A 20,437-nucleotide genomic window follows, 5' to 3' on the forward strand; every position below is an offset into this window, starting at 1 on the left:
TTCGCCGGTTCCCAAAGGGTGTTCGTTGCATCCATCGTTGCACCCGCCGCCTCCATCGGCGTGTTAACATTCCTTGGTCACAACTGAGTTTGCCAGTGTTGGTTTCCAAATTACTACAGCCTACACAGCTCACCACAGTTCACTACTTAGTGTTGCCGCCGAGAGGAAGTGGAAGTGTGGAAATTAGTGTGCCTAGTTCTGGCTTTTTGTTGTTTGTGGTAACTGCTTAAAATGTTCGGCAGATCAGCCTACTGCACATTTTTCTTGTATGTAGGGGTGTGGGTGAGTGAGTGAGAAGACTATTTACACCGACATGGACCCGGGGGTTACCATGACTAACTGCTAAGTTCGAATTCTCCCGCGAGCTTTTTGTTGGAGTGTCGACTGGTGGTCTCGGCGCACAGAAGTGACCGCCCTTGCCCATTAGAAAACACTGAGCCCATGACCTGTGTCTAGTCTAATGTATGGAAACTGCGAACTTTCACTTTTGTTACATTAGTGGAGCCTAACCCCACAGAACTCTTCACCAATTTTTTTTTCATCTGTGTACTCACTAATCGATATTCATACTGTTGCGTTTTCTTGGCCAGAGCTGCCTAGTCGTGAACGAAATGGGTGTGTTACAGTGTGTAGTCATCTAGTTACCTGCTAGACATTGTGCACGCCAACTTCCCCATACCGCAGACAGTGAATAACTGCCATTCTTTATTTTGGAGTCACATTCGTTCAGTACGGCCTGCTTTACTGCCTCGGGTACGGTAATGCGTTGTTCGCGTTCTCGTAGCATCCTATTCGTGTTCGCGTAATCAGTTTATGCTTACCTTAATTGAGATGTAAGCATCGTGAGAGAGTGCCTCCATGGCATCTTCATTACATTATAGCGGTACGGCGCCACTGGCACACCCGACGCAGCGCTGCACTTGCTGAATGCATTTACCCTTAATCACGGAGCCTCCGGCGTAATGCTCGCTATGTGTGCAGTTACCAGGCCGCATAAAAGACATTTGTTGTCGTTATCACTTACTACTACCAGCACACCAAGCGTGACTGTCAGTAGTAGTATGTTGTGGCACTATACTAAACCTAATGTAATACAGCTTCGGGGGGACTATATATCAGCTGCGTATGTTGCGACGTCCGAGGAAGCGCACGATTAACAGCAAACGAAAGAACAGGGCCTTTAGCAACTGGAGCTTATTTGGGCAGGCAGACAGACGGACAAAAAAAAGAATGCTAAACACAAGCAGTCCCACAAACGAACGAATAGATAAAGAAATTATTGAACCATTTGCGAATTCTACGGACAAAGAGAATGAAGGGTATAAGTCAAGACATTCCAATGTTAGTGACATGCATGGTTTCAAGGTGTATAACGAAGATTCTTCGACAGGCCACTTGGCGCCAGTCATGTCGTTTCCTGTCAATTGCTTCTTTGGTGGCATAAAGAAACATTATTTAAATGCATATATTTAAAGAATTATGTTCTGCACGAGTGGATAAAACGAATATAACGGGCACATGCCACAGTTCAAGGTCAGATATAAAGCCAACCAAAGCTACTTGGCTCACATCGAACACTGCATAGGGAATTAATTCACGACTTTTTTTGCAGTCTTCCTTTAGTTCAGTTAGTGTGCAGTCTCGGTACATGGTCATCGTTGTATCCGAGCACTTCAACTGTGAGCCCGTGTCGCCCGTTCGATAGCAAATAGAGGAGATCATTGATACATATGGAGGTGAATCACGAAATTACGCACTCTCGTTCGGACTCGAGTGCCCGCGAATGAACCCTAAGTATAGGGTGCCAAATTATTCAAAGGTAGGCCTCTATCTTCCCGAGCGAGGCCGAAGGGGAACGTTGTGGCCTGATGTTATGTGGCTGAAGCTTGACAACGCCTCCCCTGGTCTCGTGCTCGCGATGAACAATGCATGAGCTGGCAGCGGTACGCAAACACATCTCGGCCAAAACAGCAACACTGGCAGCGTATGATAACGAGAACATCAGACGTTTGAGTGCACGCATCCAATGCAGTCGCAAGAGAGAGACAGAGAGAGAAAGGCCAGTTACTTTTCTTCGGTATAGGAGATCGGAAGGAAAGTCGATCTGCTCGCTTTCCCGCCGCAGTGGCTGAAAGGTCGCGGCGGCCGCTTTTCAATGGAGGCGAAAAACAAAGCGCCTGTATGTTGTGTGGTGTCAGTGCCCGTTGAACAACCCCAGATCGTCGAAGTTTCCGGACCAAACCTAATATAAACCAAATTTGTGCTCAAGGCCATATCGAATCAAATAGTGACACCAGGTGCTTGCGTTAAACATTTTATGTTTGGTTTGGTTTGTGGGGTTTAACGTCCCAAAGCGACTCAGGCTATGAGAGACGCCGTAGAGGACTCCGGAAATTTCGACCACTTGGGGTTCTTTAACGCGCACTGACATCGCACAGCACTCGGGCGCCTTGCTTTTCGCCTCCATCGAAAAGCGGCCGCCGAGGCCGGGATTCGATCCCGCGTCCTTGGGAACAGTAGTCGACCGCCGTAACCACTGCGCCACCCCGGCGGGACCTAAGAATCAAGGCTCTACCATTGGGACTCTAATAGAAACTCCTGTGGCTAATATCAGCTGGACGCGCGCCTGCGTACTGTTGGCACTCCTAATACATTTTCTGTAGTCCTGCTGTCCACATTAATCTACACAAAATGTTTTTTTTTTTTTATGTGGTAAGGCTTTGCAGATCAAATGACATTGTGCACACTCCAAGATGTCCCGTTCTTTCCTAAATGACAGCCGGAATGGGTGCCCAAATGTTTGATTCGCCAGCATGATGGCGGCGAGTAGCAGAGCATGGCATGCGTCGTGGAGGGAAGGTAACTCTTACAGAAAACTGACAAAATCAAGTGCAGGGCATTCTTATATGTCACAATGAAAGGAAAAGTCTGGAAAGGGCTATACAGAAGGTGAAAATCATATTTCCCACCATATTTATTGGCGGGAAAGTGAATTCGTCTTGTCTTTCTGTTGTCGAGGTGCGTGGCCAACTGATTTATTTTCTAGACTTAAGCAGACTTTACTTGCAAGACTGCATTACATCCGAACAGGACCCTAGACGAGACCTCAGTGGCCTACTAGACGCGTTTACAAGAGAGCACTTAACATCGTATTTGCATGTTCGACAGACATTGACATTTTTCGCCTGCAAAACCATTATAGCCCTTTGGCAGCACAGCCTCAGGATCTAGGACAAAAACCCGACATTTTGGTATCTCTGTAAAGACTGCGACCCAATCCGACGTTTTCACGAGATGGGGCGACCTGTGGGAGTGGCGAAAAATCGTCTGCGACTGGTTGAAAACAAACGCACTTAGGAGACGCAGCGGCTATCCGGCTGCACGAGGCGCCAATTGAGGCTGCGAAGTGGCGTGTGTACTTGAAAGCTACCGCCATTTGCCGCATGGTCCTGTAGCTCGAATGAACTCCACATGAGCATTTGGTGCTGACGGTTCGTTTTCATTCGGTAGACTTGAAGAGTGGACGCGCAAAGTTGATTTGTAAGACAGGCGGGTACAGAGCGTTTCAAATAATGCCCAAGGTCACAACATTGGGAAACAGCATTGCATATGCGACTTAGGAATTCCTTTTGTATTTGGAGGAGGAGGAGGAGGAAGATGAGGAGGAAAGGCAGGGAGGTTAACCCGTAAAAGCAGCCGGTTTGCTACCCTGCACTGGGGGAAGGGGGTGAGTGGATATAAAAGTTGTGAGAGAGAGAGTACAGTCACGTCACAGACATGCCACATCACATCGCGTCACATTCATATCACTTAACATAACAGCAAACTCATAGTCTCGATTAGGCCTGTGCTTTTCAGAAAGCGGAGCAGTGCCCGGGAGGCCTTCACTGCAGACGATCGCCGTGGCCAGGGACCTAAAAAGCATCTAGATGGACGCCAATTGACTGAAATTAAGATTTTAGGTATTTGGAAATATTCTGTAGCACCGTTTGCTATTGCGGGCAATACGAGGGACTGCCGATGCCTCACCTTACTTTACTGGAGTTGGTAGGATCAGGTAGCGCAAACGTGATGCGCCAAGGACAAGCCTATAAGCTCCGTCAGTACAGCTGATTGACTACGGCGGTCGACTGCTAATAATAATAATTGGTTCACAGGAAGGGGAAGGAGCAGTATCTGTCACATTTGTTTCTGTGTGCACCTGAACCACGCCATAACGGAAGGGAGAAAGGTGGGAGATAAAGTGAAAACAATTGACTGCTAAACCCAAAGACGTGGGATCGAATCCGGGCCGCTTTGCGACGGAAGCGGAAAGCAAGGCGTTTATGTGTTGTTGTTGTGGCTGTAGGAAGAAGGAAAATAAAATGCACGGACCTGCTACTGGCTCTGTCGCTGAGCCACCTCCGCTGCCTCGTGCAGACAGAAGAGAATATAGAGAAGAAAGAAAAGGGAAAGAAAGACGCGCGCCGCAACAACAGCCATCGTCCACCCCCAGCGGTGGCGTGTGCAATAACGGCCTACAACAGATAAAAATCCGGTACTAGGCTAGCCCCCGCCGCAAGCGGCGGTGACCCACCTGTACCAGCCCCATCAGGGGAGGAGCTGTTATACATATAGAAGTCAGTGCCCATTAAAAACCTCAAGGTTGTTGAAATTTCCGGAGCCCTCCACTACAGGGTCTCTCATGGGATGCCGAAAACTTATCCAAACGTTTGTTTTCGTTTCTCTTTTTCCGCTGGGTAGGAAAGGGGAAAGGGTGAAACGGCAATGTAGCAGACCGAATGGTTCTATTCTTGTGTATTTTAACAATCTCTTTAGCTGGATGCATGATATGCCCTTTTGTGGATCTCAGTGTAATTTCCAAGCTATTTCTTTCATGTGGTCGTTCACCTGTCAGCGATGCATGTTGCTTGTTTGGCGGTAACGGTGGTTCAGAATGTTCATCGACGGATTACTTCCATTCTCATTAATTCAGTAACATATAAATGGGATACGTCGTTAGTTACAAGCAGCGCATAAGAGCCCTAATACGGAAATCGCAACCACTCTTTCGCATTTATAGTTGAACCTTGCAACGCAAACGGAATGCGATTTTTATCTCTTCCGTTCACTGAGAACCACATATTCAGCCGCACGAAATCGAATGCGTATTCGAGTCGGAGCTCGGCATGAACGGAACCGGGGCCGCACGTACGATCGTAGAAATGAATGCCAAAGGGAGGAAAATGTAAAAGCGAACATTAGAGACGGAAAATGCGACCGCCTCGTCCCCGCGGCTACTGCATTTTGCCTGACTTCCTTTTCTTTCATCTCCAGATAGCCTTTTCATTTGCGTCGGCGAGTGCAACCGCACCGGCTTCTTTTACAACCGCGAGCGAAGCGTGGCCCGCGTGTATTTGGCCTCACACTTGGACGGCGGAAAACGACCCGGCCCAAAGGTGGAGGGCGTGACTTTGCCTGCGGCGCAAGGCAAGTGCACGCTACGCAGCCGCATACATTTTTTTTTTTTTCCTCCGTTGCGTTATGAAAACATCCGGCTCCCATTCGTGCTGCCGCATTTCGCGTCTACCCCGCTCTTACTTTTTTTCGCCCCAAGGTTCCCCCGCCAGATGCGCACGATCTCAAACTTCTGAGTGTCTTCGCTTTTATTTTCCCCCTTCTCATTCTTCGTGGCGTGCCGTTATGTACGCGCGTGCAATGCAGCGCTACAAGATCGCATACAGCGAGACAAGGCGGGAAGCGCGATCTTAGTAGAGGGTATGTACCGTATTTTTGAGACCAGGAAGCACCACCCGAACACGAGGTGGGATACCCGCGTTGCATATACCGCTATGCGCAAGTCGCTGCGTTCAGCGGTGGCCGAATAGCATTCTGCGTCGAACTATTAAGCTTTGTTAGCCTCGGTTAGGACAAAAGGTTACCAATCCAAGTTGCTTGTAAACGAATAGCACGGCAAGCAGTCCATGCTTCCGAGTACAAAGTTGAAGTTTCTAATGCGCAATGTAAATTTAGTTTTGAACTGTTTGCCAACTTACTATTTAATGATTGTTGGTGTTATGTTCTGTTTCTTCTTTTTGTGTACTACTGCCATGCAGTTGCCTCTTGGGCGTCTCAGTCAAGCTTCTTGGGGAGCTTTTAGCCCAGGAGACCATCCAGCTTGCTTTCTGGAAATAAAATATATTTATTCATTCAAGTACGGGCTAATTCGGTGACGTCGGCATGTGATGCAGTTTTAATAATGAGCAATCTCATTAACGTCCACTCAAGCGCCGCCATGTGGCTGCGAAGGAAGCTATGGGGCTTTTACGCAAACGTCGTAACTGACCTTTGTCCTGGTCTCAGGTTCGCACCAGAGACCACCAGCTAGTCGGGACAATCACTCTGCTAAATCAGCTACCTTGGACCACGACTATACACGAGCAGATCAGATGGTAGGGAAAGAGCGAAATGCGTAGCTTTCCATTGCAGCTGTATGACTGCTCATGATGGCAATTAATGAGCATTTTCTCCCTTAATAAAGTTATACTTCATTTTGAGAGAGTCCCAGTGGTGTAAACAATGACACTGAACCTTATTAAATGAAGCGTGCGGTACAGTGTAGCGTCTGTACATTATGCTGCGTCGAAAAGGAGCCGGCTTTGAGGGACTTCCAGTGGAGTAGCCAATGACACTGAACCTTATTCGATAAAGCGTGATGTGCAGTGCTGCATCAAGAAGGCTGATAAGCATGACAATGTTTTCGAGCCCACCTGAGGAGCCAGTGTAGGGATTGGAGCAAAACGCTCAGCATCATCAAACGCAGACATGCCGTAGGAATGACTGCAAGTTTCAGAAGCCTGAAGGTCGCTCTAATGAGCTCAGCGGCAGTGGCGACGAATTGAGGCGGCTTTAGCGGCGGAAGACCGCATGCCGTCGGTGGGCTCTATAGTCGCTTAGCATCCAAGGAAATGTATTCAGCACCAATGGTAGCTTGCTTTTTTTCCTTACACCTCAACAGACATATGCATCAGAGAACTTTTCCGCAATGATAATGTTGCGATAAGAACCTGAAGAAAAGAAGTATGCATGATGCCGGAAAGCAGTAAATAAATACACCTCGGTAAATGTCGTTCAGTGTGGCGCACACTTACCAGCGACGTGAAACGGGGCGCATTCGGCGCCAGACAACAGGATACGTTTTTCTTCTGTGTCGGACTTGAAAGGGCGGTAAAAGGGCCATGCCTAAAGAAAATTTATACTCATGAAAAAAAAAAAAAAAAGTTATTTCCCGTCTCGGAAGTAATCGGTATAGTCGCAATAAACTTTTCAAAAATGGCTACACTTTTGTAAGCGCATATAGAGCATAAAAAAGAAACCGAAAAGACAACACACGAGTGGTAGGTCATGATAGATACCTAGCATTATACCTATAACTTCTTTTCCTCGTTTCTATTTACGCATGCAGAAAAACTAGCGGGAATCTAATCACGCCTTAGCCGCCCTATAGTCTGTTGGAAGCTCGTCGCGAATGGCAGAGTGGCTCGATGTTCCTTTAAATTTTTCCAGACAGGACACACAAATTCGGCGTGTAACATTAGCATGTGGAGTTCGGGCTGCATTAAAAATAGTCGTTTTGTTTCAGTCTTGATAGAATTTTTCAATAAATTTGCTACATACGAAGCGAAGGGCTGCAGGATAATAAGTGCATAGTTTCATTTACTTATAAAACGCTTTTTTTTATGCTGTATAATACTTATCGATAGAGCTCTTTCTGCAGAAAATGCTAAGAAAAGGGGAAATTAGTTTATCGAATTTATAAGCAATATCGAATTCCGGCCTGTAAGAGGAACCCCGTGAAAAATCACTCGGAGCCACCTTGAGGCGTAGGCAAGTGACTGTGCAGTGTTTTATCAGTGCCCACATATCAATAAGGTGCTCTGGACTATCCGCGCGTTCATGCGATGAACAGCAGACATCCAAGAGAGGCCCGAATAGCGGCGGCCATTAAAAAAGAAAGTATAGAAGTATTGAGGCTTAAAACTGTTTAAGCTTTGACTTCAAAGCCAGGAGTACAGTGTCTCAAATTTATGCGTTCGAGATTCGTCATAACGCCGCAGTGGCATCAATATTCATGCCTTGCTAATGCAGCGACAGCGGAGCGGTACGGTCCCTCGATAAGCTCCAGTGCGCTGCTTCGTATAAGAGCCCGTATAAGCAGCTTATCAACTTATAACGAAGTAGGAGCTTTGAGAACGGTTGTGAAAGTTTGTTCGAAAAATCATTCACACAGACTGAAAATTCAGAAAGAAAGAAGAAGCCGAGACCCTAGGCAAATATAATATGTAATGCAATTGAAGCAATCGGGATACTTTTGAATTGAATTGAATTTGACAGAGAGAGTGCACTTACGAAACACCAAGAGCAAACTTTGTTCGCTTACAAATTGCATTCAGTCCTCGAAACTTCGTTGGTAAGGAATGTACGAGATGTGCTCAGGAAAACGAAATACAATGCGTGCCAGCTAATACGTCACATAAAGAAAAAAAAATCAGCGCTAAAGACGAGGACGAAGAGCAAACAAGAAAACAGGATGAACGCTGACTTGCAACTGAAGTTTATTGAAGAAAACCCAAAATAAAAACCTAAGCCAAGTCGCACCAAACCGCACACTAATCAAATACCAAACACCAAGGCATGACATGACAACCCAGTACACATGTCATGTTCAAGAAATCTCCTCATTATCTGTTAAAACAATAGACGTGTCACTGAGACATTCATCTAATCACATGATGTGCCTTGCCTCAATGATTTCCTGGTTGATCTACGCCGGATGGGCACCCAAAATATCTGAATATGGCATGTGTAATGGGTGGTCATGACTTCGTTTTTGGTATTTGATTAATGTGTGGTTTAGTGCGGCTTGGCTTAAGTTTGTATTCTGTGTTTTCTTAAATGAACTTCAGTTGCGAGTCAGCGCTTGTCCCGTTTGCTTATTTGCTCTTCGTCCTTGTCTTTAGCGCTATTTATTGACTATGCCACCGTACCAACCAGCCCAGATGTCTCTGCTATTACAATACGTCGCGAAGCTAGTATACATAGACGGCCAGACTGCAATAAGCGTGAACTTCCTGCTTGCTCCTCCCTACGAACCGCGGCGCTTCGCCAGCGCCTAGCTTACTATGCTTAGACATGTGCTCGGATTCAGGCTACAGCCACATGCGATTTGCGATCCGCGGCATGGTTCCTGCGCACGAGATGCAAACCACCAGCGGATATTCACATATGGGTTCGTGCTCCTTATGGGGATGTTGCGAGTAAACAGATTATCTGAAGGAAGAACGATTGTTCCTGACCAAAAATAAAAAGCAGAAAGACGTCTGTTGCGTCTGAAAGTTCTTACAAAACTAAGAACGATATTTACTGCAATAAAAGTGTGACTGTAGAAGGGCCTGCACCACGCAGACCACCATCTCGCCTTCGGCAGGTTTCAAGAGCGAGCTTTCGAAGTATCTCCTGTGTGTTTAGCAGGGACCTGTCCCTATGTATTCTCACTTGTTTTATTTATTTATTTTTCCATCTCAATGGAAGAGTTTACACAGAAAATCATTACATGGTTTACTCTATATACGGGAGGCTTTGTGACCACGGTGTACAAAACCTGTTTCCCAAACGAAGCAATTGTTTTGTTAAGGAAGGGCTATGTTTGGGAAAATGAAAGACTATTACCCGAAGAAACGTTCTGCCAAGCAAACATTTTCTACAGTGGTGGTCAACTATGTATTTTCTGGACACGCCTCGTACGATGGCTAGCACAGATGGGAACCATATGAAAACGTTGTTCTTGTCATGTTCGTATAGGAAGTCTGCAGCCGCGTTCCACGTCATTTTCAGAATTTGTGCAGGATTCAGGACAAAACATGGCGGTAGCATGCAACCTCAATGCGGCACTTGCTACGACTTCTACCTCAATATAGTATTCGTTTTCACCAAGCCCCGGCCTTCGTCTTATCCCATGGATATCGTGTGAGAACTAGACGGTCATTAAAGGCGTCAGGACTAAAAACCTTGTTCATGGAGTCTCTTTGTTCGCAGGTTATGTATAGGCGAAAATTGAAGCTGTACAGCTTGTCCTCCCTCTTAGTTCAGATTACAAGCCATCGGTGGCTAATGAGACCATGTGTACTTTATCATATATAGATATCTGCGGCAGAGGTGGCACGTTTACCTTATACTGGTCTTCGCCACTACCCCACTCGGCATGTGTCAGCACAGTGATGAGCTTGCAGTAGATCGCCTGCTTAGCCGCGCATAAAAATGGCGCTGTGCAGCGAAATGCGCGTGCTGGGAGAGCGCCCGATGTAGAAGCTAGAGCAGTACGCACGAGCTCCACGGCCGATGTCGACAGATGCGAGGGCGACAGTTCTTTCAATGCTGTTATTTCCTTTCCCGCTGACTGATCCCCGGAAACTATAACCATTGCTGTGAGCCACCAACGAAAGGCATGCACGCGGGTACAGCGCTGCATTCTGATGAGACGCGAATAACCAGCGCCGAGAGCCAGAAGTTTATTTTTGCTTGCCTATTCTTTTCCCTCTTCACTCGTGACCAGTGTTTGGGCACTAGCAAAAAGCTGCCGCCGAACAGGCGGGCGAAAAATTGCTTTACAGTAGGCGTTTATTAGCGATTTATAACCGTGCCAGTTTAAGGACGCCAGTGAGGTTCACGGCCGGCACACCAAATCTGGACGTGTTAGCCACCGTAACGTTATTTCAAGTGCAGTAGCTGCTTACTGCATGAACAGATTCAGTCATACTTAAACGCGAGGATCTGAGACAACTTCATAAAAGTGAGCGCCTATATCGTGTGTCATCACCCTGTGTGTGATTGTCTTTATTTGCAATGTCATCGAGGTACCTCTTTGCTCTACACAGCACTCGTAATCGCTACCCGATTCCAGTGATTTTTACTCCGTTCCGATTAAAGGGAGTTATAATGTACAATATGCACCAACTCGCTCAGAAATAAGTTTGAATCATAAAACGGAGATGTTCTAAAATCGATCAGGCGTTTACAGCTTCTCGGCATGTCTGAGTGATTCCTTAGGACTAAGTGCGAGTTATATGCCAGCCATTGTCAATATCTTTTATGTGGCTGCAGTACCAACAACCTGACGTCCCCCGTTCAACAACCTGGCGGCCCGCCTCACGAGCTTTATTACCGAGCTAACCCAACAGCCTGACGCTAAAGTCACAGTCTCTTGTGATGGCCCGACCATAGGAAACGCAGGAGTGCCCAGCAGGTCTTTCCCGCTAATGATCGCCGCTTCCACTGTCCGAGGATCTTTTCCTTATCAGCAGGCATATATGTCTGGATTCTCCGATGCGTGGCTTAAGGATCGTATTTCGGCACTGTGTTCAGGGCACTCGCAAATAATATGTGAAAGGGTTTTCTCGCTACCACAAATGTCGCACGTGGGTTATCAGCTATGCCGATAAAAAAAAAATGATAACAGTTTGCGATGGCAACATAAAAACACGCACTAATAAGGGAGTCATTACTTGTTAACATCCACCTAAGAACAGCCGTACGGCTACAAAGAAAAGCTAGCTTTCATTGGGTGAATGTAAATGATTAATTACTCCCTTATAATAAATCTACTTCCACCTTGGGGGAATCCCCTAAATATTTGATCAAGCCACACAGTGTGTAACGATAGACTAACACCGTGCGTTAGGCGCCGAATCTGAGTCACAAGCCAGCTGCGTGCACAGCCTAGAACTAATTTGGAGCCACTGCTTGCCATAGCTGAACTGACGAATCGGCATTTCCTTACTCATCTAAATTCATTTGTATCGGTTCTTCAACGGACAGCGCCAATATAGATAGTGAAAATTTCAAGCCGACCTCAAAAAAACGTGTTTATAACCAAGCCCACGGACAGCCAAGAGCTCCGACTTCAACTTTAGGACCTGACTGCGCAAACGAAAGAAAAAATGCAATCATTTGAGTTGCGCAATCGTTTGCGCGTCCACCTAAGTGCTACCATTATGGACTGTCCTTAAGACGAGAAGTCAGGGCTGTGTGTCGCTGCAGAATATCAATGTGCTCGTTTTAGCCGCAGAAAAGTTATTTACGTCTTGAAAGAAAGTTCCTTCTTTATGCGAGGCCCAGCTCTTCACATGCGGTCTAAACGACAGGAGTAGGTATTAAAAAAAAAATTATCATTCCCCTGATGAGACGCAGTTTATAACTTCAAGCGGTCTGTTATTCTGCGCCGAAGTGATCTTGCTTGGTACTACTGTGTCGATAAAGAACGAAATTAACGGGTACGGGCACATCGACTAATTGTTCCGTTTTGTGTGCTTTGCTGCAACAGACATCAAGAATCTTGTACACCACCCGACTTGAAACACACGAGCAAGCCTTATTACGAAACCTTATTAGAACTTAAGCTCCACTACTCGGCGTGCAGCTCACCTCGCTGGGTCCGAATTACCTTGACCTAAGTAAGTATAGGTGTCCACAAAAAATTAAGACCCCCCCCCCCCCCTCATACTCGCTTTCCTTTCCCCAAAAACAAATCTAAACAACAACAAAAATAAACGAGGAATGAAAAGGCAGTGTTAAATACGTGATATTGCGTCTACTCTTATGGAAAAGCTTGATTGTCCCCCTAATTCAAATCATCAAACCGCGTAAAACATTGCTATAAACCATGCGAAACCATACTTAACCGACCTCGCCCATACTACTAGGTTAAAGCCATGCTTAAACCCCCACCGTTCGTTTGTTTTGTTTTTGTTTGTTGGTTTGTTTGTTTTTTCGTGCGTTTAGCACGCGAAATTCGAAGAGCAGTTTCGGAAACCTGTGAACTCAAAACGTCGACAACAGCAGCTTCGCAGTTTGCTGTTTGCGGAGAGTTGTTTAAATGATAAACAAAATGATGCACCTTTGCAACATCGCTGACAAAGTAGTAGGGATGTTTAGAAGAACAAGACTATTCTCGATTATTCAACTTGAACGTCAAAAATTGTGACAACACTTAAACTATGCATTTAATGGTATAACGCAGTAGTGTTAATAACTCCCGCCTACATCTCCTCTTGCGGATCCTTCCTTGCGTACATGCTTTGTGGTACATCGCTCATTCAATTAACCCTTAATTTCGGCCTCTGTTATCCCGCACATATAAATTAGTATACAGTCTTAGCTGCCCAGTTATTTTAAAGGCTAGCCTACAGTGATACTATTAAAGCCTCACTATTACCAAGCCTGCGTGGTCGACGAATACTGTCGCTTACTCATTGCACAACGGAAGCCCGAGCTGGAAGCCCCTGCCATGTTATGTGGTCTGGTGACGTCACGCAATCCTCCGACCAATCAGAACCTGACCATGTCACCTGCCAGCTGTCATCATCATCAAGCGGTTTATTGGAAGCCAGGGCCATGCCCGTGATCCGACAAAGCCGGATTTTCTGCACCACGGGGCATTTAACACTATCGCGTTAGATTTGTTAAGCATGCACCTAATACGCCAATGTGCAAGGATTTATAAGATAACATTTCAGAAGTAAAACCTACACACTGCTGAACTGATCCTCTTGATCCAGCGCACATAAATGGAATCTCTTAGCACGCGACAAGTTGATCTGGGAAAAAAAGAAAAGACTGTTAGGGACTGGTGCACGTTTAGAAATAGTCACATTATAGCTTGAACATAGGTTCACATTTAGTTGAAGCTGGCGCGCACGTGTAAATGCGACCCTTTCCAGCAGCACGGAGTTTTAGCGATCGCGGACGTTATGTCAGCGAAAGCGGCATCTTCGCTCTTGAGTTACTTCCTTCGTGGTCACTGCTGTTCGACGCTTCATAATTTCAAGAAGTTCAGCTTTTCAATGAAATGCTCGCGTTTGTTGGAAGAAACCCTAATGAAGTTTTTAAGTAGAATAAAACAGTTCGATACTCTGTGGTCTAGGCTATCAGAATTTTGTGGCTCGCACACCGAGCCCTCTCCCACCTTGGCGATTCTCCAACCTTCGGCGAGAGCCTGGCAATATCCGCTCCCGCGTCGCTTCTTCGGAGGCTTCCATCCCACGACGTGCATGGTCAAATACCTTCGAAACGCCGCCGAAGGTACCACACACTACACAATTCACCACACGCGTACACATACACAATGGCCACACAGTCCGGCACCTCTTGGCGCGGTGATCAGTCTCGAAGACGCGGAGCGATGCGCGCGTGATGTGATGCGAACTGCCTCTCTTTCTGTTTTCCTCCCAGGCGCGTTAAAACGTTAAGGGATAATGGGCGCTCGCAGCGCGCTGCTAGCAACAACCGGAGGTGGCCCAGAGACCCACTGCGCGGCACGTGTCCCGTTGGAGGAATAAAAACGCAAAATCAGTGAGAGTGGTCCTGAGGACCCCGCTGCCGCCACCACTACGACCCTTGGTCGATTGCATATTTAACCGAGTTGGGAATAAGCGGGTGGGGGGTGCGACGTACGCCAATGCGGGCGCTCGCCAGAGTCGCGCGGAACGCAACGCGTGAGCGCCGCACGAACGCCTATGGGGATCAGCATCTGACCGGTCTCATCCGGCGGCAGCGGCAGCATGATCGTTAGACTAAACACGAGCGTAAAGAAGCAAGCGATTCCGGAGAGAGGAAGAGCAGAACGGTTACGCGAGCCAATATTTTGCGCTTTTTTTTCCCCCTCTGCGCCCGCGCTGCGTTGCGCGCGCGTGCATACACTTGCATTATCGTGTGCGTGTCCGTGTGCGTGTGTTCGGGCTTCGCTTCGCGCCGGAGATGTTTGCGTGCGTTTGTGCGTTCGAACTTTGTCCCTCTGCACCTGAAGTCATGAAGGTCGGTTCTGTGCGCGTCTCCCAAGAGGAGGTAAGGGCAGCGAACACGGGCGCAGCACATGAGCGGGGCCGCAATTCATTAAACGAGGAAATGAGATGAGCATACACGGAGCAAGGGTAATGTTATTGAGCGCCACTAACTTGCTCAAGAAACCTATCCAAGCGAGCAGAGAACGTTAATTGAATTGCTCGGAGAGTTTGCAGCTCCAGATTTACGACTTTCTGGATGCCAAGGACACTTCAGCGAGCGAAGCTAATGTGGCCGTGGCACTGCCACCTCACGGTCACTACGCAAATGGTCGCCGCAGCAGCCTTGCGGGTAGTTTTGAATAAAACCTATATAAAAAGCATCTGACGTTCTATGACTATGCGGGTATGTCCCTCTTTCGTGCCATATGTGAGGAAGCACCCACTGCCGCATTGTCATTGCGAAAGCAATACTACTCGCGCTTTCAAGCCTTCGCGTGACCCGGCTGCGGTTACGTCTTACCCACGTGACGCCGTGACGTCACACCTCATGTGACACGCGAGCTGGCAGGAGCTGCCAACTTGGTCTCTCGTTTCACATGGGGCGGTTATGTAACAATCAGCCTGCTAGGACCCTGGCATTCACGTTACCCCTATAGGCCACTAAGGCACGTTCATATGGGTTGTTTAAAATGGGGCTTAATATGTGGGCTGAGGAAGAAGAAAAAGAGAAGAAGAAGAACGCTCGGTCACCCACAGCTAATGCTTTCGCTCTATATTTGGTTCAGCAGCGTTGAACCCTTGTAACTTTTTTCTTTTGTTCTGTCTAGAATTCCCAACGAGCGGATTCTCCACTCGGTAAACGTCTCAAGCTCTAATTACTAATTAGTATCAGTGTGTCCCATCTATAGTGGCCACTCCTATCTGTCCTCTGCTTTTTCATACGCTTCCCCTTCTTTCTCAGGATGGTCTGGCTAGCAAGAGCAAGCCGTCGTGGTCGACCGCATGAGCGCCAATGTGCTCACAATTGTTTACCTTTGCACGAGTCAGCGAGACGCTTGCTTTAATTAACTGCCAGACTGTATTTCTTTCTTCAAAAAAATGAAGACTGCTATGAAATCTGCACAACAAGGACCTTAAGATGCTTATACATGAGGCCATCTCTCGCTATCTTGCTCCTGGTGAGCGTTTGCGTTGCTAAGTCGACATTCTTTAAAAAAAAAAAATGCTCGGTCTCGCTGCGCTGCAGCGGCAGCAGCGTTAGTTTACCATATCAGCAACATGTGCACCCCTTTTTTGTCGCGAAGCCACCCCCAAACGAGTCGGGTGCCACATCTTATTTGCTAACGCTTAAAATTTCTAGCAGCTCACATTTTCTCCGCCTTAACAGTAGTTCAGAGCTTCAGTGGTCATGGGTAGAAAGCCGTGAAAGAGGACAGAGGGACTGCAAACGCCGCAGTAGCGCATGCAGCGCAGGAGAGAGGTGTAGCAGAAGGATCGCTAAAGGAGATTTAAACAGGGGAGGGAAAGGGGGGGGGGGGGGGGGGCTTGAATGCTCAGTGGGCCGTTCTGTGGTCGCGTCATTGCAGACCACACTCTTGCATGTGGTGTGCACGTTCCCCGGCGACAGGACGCCAGTGCAAAACAAAATGCATCTAGGCCAAGCATGTTCTGAAATGCCACGTATTTGGAATGCCTCTGGGGCACGCGAAGGAGAGGACCAGTTCCTCACCTCTTTAAATAGTACGTTCGTTTCTTTAAGGTGAAAATCTGATCTATTATCTCCATGATGAGATTATTATTTCACATACACAACACAAAAAATACCGTTACTCTTTCCTTGGCGTCATTGGTTGTTGCCTCCCTTTGTATGTATACCTTCTTAAACTAGATTACATTTCCCGTTTCTATCTAGTACTCTTATAGCCTTCATGCTCCAGTGGATTCTTTGCATGGTGACCCTTCCACGCTTACAACTCGTTTATTACAGCCCCTCATGTAATGTCCCATCTTGGAACCCTTGAGGTTCGAATAAAAAATAATAGCACGAACGCGGAAGTTGAAGTTGCAGATTGGCATGGCTTACTACATGCACCAAAAGTCATTTGCCGAGTTCGGACGAGCTCAAATAACCGCACGCCCACGGCCAAGTCCGAAAGTTCGAATAAAAGCGCGGAATCAGCGATGAAAACAGGCACGAGTTTCGCTGTCTGGCCCACGTGTATCGGGTCATTCCGCCGTATGCAGGACAGGAACTATTGCTTCGTTATCCATTACGCCAGCTGCACAAGCGCGCCGTGCCGCTGGCAAACAAAGGCCTGACTTGTGTGTAAGCAGGCTCACGCTAGCTGTAGCGCCTGAGTCAACCGAGTCCTGTGTAAATGGATGACCCATCTGGCATGCTTAACGCCTGGCCACCCATTCACAGAGTGTCGACTAGACATCCGGCAACCGGCCCGTTGCAGTGGTTCAGTGTTTAGTGCATTGGGATGCAGGGTTCGCAGAGCGTAAGATGAAACCTTGGCACCGGTGCTCTGTTCGATTTCAATGTGGTGCTCTGTTCGATATCAATGCATGCTAGGGAGAGCATCGAGTGGTTGAAATTAAGCCTTAATGGAGGCTTAATTTCCCAGACAGCGCTGTTTCTTCCTTAAGATCAATTCTTCACTCAGTGACGGAGCGACGCGCTCGAGAATTACGCCAAGGAGTAGCGACAAATGTCTGCAACATGCACATAGGCACGCAGTTTGGTTTGGTTTGGTAAAACTTTATTTCCCACAGTAGGGGTCCTGAAGGACAATAGGCACGCAGTTAAAAGGCAACCAACAAGTCTGGAAAACACTTAACAGTGTGATCGATTTCCTTCATACACAGGCATTGCTCCATAGCCACTGAATATTGTTAAACGGTGAGCCGGTATGAACAAAAATATTACGGGCCGGTCAGCACATATTAGCGTGCAGGCCGACATAGCCACATTGCACGTATTACTAGGTAGGTTGAGTGTGTGACATTTAGGAGCGACCCCACACGTCCGTCTAGCCGCATTATTTCACTCACAGCTTTCTACTGCTAGCTAGCGCTGCAAGCGGAGTTTTTCCAGTTGCCTCACCCACACCGCTTCCTTAGGCTGTCCTCATTTCGAGGACGTACGGAGCAAGGTATATTTCTTCCTCGCCTTAAGTCTATTGCAATAATTACAGACTTAACGCGCAAGATCAAAACAACAGCATAAAAGGGAGTCGTGCCTAACCTCTGGAAGCCGAGCTCAAAATCTGGGATCACTCGATAACGACGCAAACGAACTAAGCCGGCTGGAAAATCTGTTTTCTTGCATTCCATGCGCCTGGTGCATGCGTGCGCAGTCGGGCAACATGAATATTGTAATTAGTTACAGGGTTCTCAGCCTGTAGTAGCAAGGTTACGCTGCGCACCAGAAAGTGTCCGTCTAGAGTGTGAACTTTCTGCGCATCACTTCCCCCGTGCACCATATATTCAGAGCTTCTGCTGACGTCTTACAATGAACAAACTGCGTGAACTGTCAAGGCTGTGTTGCTTGAACAGGGCAATCGGTTTTATTTTTATAGATTCCTTTATAACCCCTTTTGAGCGTCTCGATTCATTGCGGTTCAGATGCGGCGCAGCTATGCACTTTCAAGAAGCTCGAAGTTGAGAGGCGCGGGCTCTCAGACCAGGAAGCTAACTTGCTACAAACTAACACGACGCTAAACATAAACAGTGAACACGATTCGCAGTCGGAATCGCACGGGCGTTTAGTTACGTTATCCTTGGCAAGGAAGACAGGGCCGTCCAGAGCATCGGGTTTCAGTGAGGAGAGTTTCGTTTCGGCGCAACTGTTGGGGGCGAAAGAGCAACATGCTGCTTCTGGGAACAGCCCTCTGTTCTTTCACGCGCTCGAGAACGATCGCCAACTGTGTGCTGTCTGCGCGCGCAATGCGATGTTAATTTTCGTACATACTAGTCCTCGTTACAAGCGCGACATCTGGGCCGTACGCGAAACGCCCCATCAGATGGCTAATGAGCTCGCTCGCGGCGCCCTGCACACTCACAGCGCTGGACAATTCCCGAAAAGAGCCTATTGTGAAGCTCGACCAGATGTACACGAAACCTCCGAAGCGGTGAAATCAATGATCAGCGGCGTGTTAACAATCCGCAGTTTCCTTCGCCGTAGCGTGTAAGCATGTGGTATCTACTAAAGGTGCGTGCGTGTGTGTGTGCATGTGCGTGTGTGGTTTAATGTCAAAAAGCAACTCGGGCTATATGAGAGACGCCGTAGTGAAGGACTCGAGAAATTTCGACCACTTGTGGTTCGTTAACTTACTCTGACATATCGCACAGCACACGGACGCCACTCAGTTTCGCCTCCATCGAAACGAAGCTGCCGGCTGTCGGGATCGAACCCGGGAACTATGGTACAGTAGTCAGGCATCTTAGCCATTGCACCACCGCGGCGGGGCGATTCATACTAAAAGTTCAGCGGCATTTCTTGACGGCCATATGTGTAAATTTCTAGCCATATGTATAAAATTTCACGAAAATTTTCTTCCAGAACTATTGTATTACGTTATTTGTGTCAGTGCGTTAACTTGAAGCCACTCATTACGGGAAAGCCATGGAGGCAGTGGAACCTGCCTCGGGCAGTGTATTCTTTACTCTTTACATTTTGGACAGAAGTCCTCAGAGCTTAAGTTATTAATGGTGATGGCATTTTTTTTTCTTTAACATATATGTAGGGCACCGACTACCTATTGTTACTATATGAAAAATAAATCTAAGGGGGCTAAACGAACAAAGTGACGAGCCCCATGCGCAAGAAGCTGCGAACCCAGCGAACAAGAAAAAAAAAAAAAGTTGCGATGGGTTGTTGCCCATAGCAACGAACACATGGGGAGAAAACATGCTTGCACGCACTTTTTTAAGGTGTGCAGCAATGCTAGACGCTACGGACACTCAACAGATGAATGATTGAGATAAAACATCAAACCTCCAACACCTAAGTTGTTCAGGGGTTTTAGGTGCTATGCAGAGTCTCGCGGAAACATATCTACTCATTAATACGTAACCAGCCTGAACTTGTACATTTTCCGCGCCTGTTATACCCAATATATTGTTACGTACTCAGTGCGTAACGGGGGTGTTTATTTGTAGTCTAGGCACTGCGAGTCCGCAAGGCACGCCAGCTCCTGTTTCCTCTTTTTTTTTTTTTTTTTTCAGCTATTTCCTGCTCATGACGCCCCAAAGCACGTGACAGTTCCCCCGCCGCAGACGAAGCCCCCAGGGCAAGCAGTTTAAGTAAGGTGCCGAGCATGAGACCTTTTTAGCCGAGTGACATGCACCATCTGTGTCCTGCGTGAGCATCGGCCACTTTCCGTGCGGCGTGATATCACATAGTTCACGCCTGTCAGGAGCTCCAGAACGACAAAAGGGGCGCTATAGTGAAACAGCAGCTTCTGGGATAAACCACGCTTGCGCAGCGGTGTCCACAGCAACACTTAATCACCGGGGACATAGCAAACATGTGGGTGGCGGTTGTAATGTTCTTTCGAACGCTCCTCTGAGCCCAGTATGCGTAGGCGGGCAATGTGGCGAGGTTCTTGGACTCG

General features: G+C 47.4%; 1 protein-coding gene across 11 annotated transcripts in view; it reads right to left on the bottom strand.

The window, feature by feature from the left end:
- LOC146191269 (glycoprotein 3-alpha-L-fucosyltransferase A-like) overlaps positions 1–20,437 on the bottom strand; it is a 124,447-nt gene that overhangs the window by 86,040 nt on the left and 17,970 nt on the right. The window contains exon 1 of one of the 11 annotated variants that reach the window (XM_084601758.1): positions 14,000–14,387. The exons of 6 other annotated variants lie outside the window; for them this stretch is intronic. In XM_084601758.1, coding sequence (XP_084457884.1) covers positions 14,000–14,086 — 87 coding nt within the window. In that variant the 5' untranslated portion in view covers positions 14,087–14,387. Of the gene's footprint in view, positions 1–13,999; positions 14,388–20,437 lie in introns of those variants that run through there. 4 more of the 11 variants (XM_084601757.1, XM_084601759.1, XM_084601760.1 and 1 more) reach the window with 4 other exon arrangements.

This window comes from Amblyomma maculatum, chromosome 4 (assembly GCF_055883805.1).
Source record: "Amblyomma maculatum isolate TAMU_Amacu chromosome 4, ASM5588380v1, whole genome shotgun sequence".
In the NCBI taxonomy this organism is placed as follows: Eukaryota; Metazoa; Arthropoda; class Arachnida; order Ixodida; family Ixodidae; genus Amblyomma; species Amblyomma maculatum.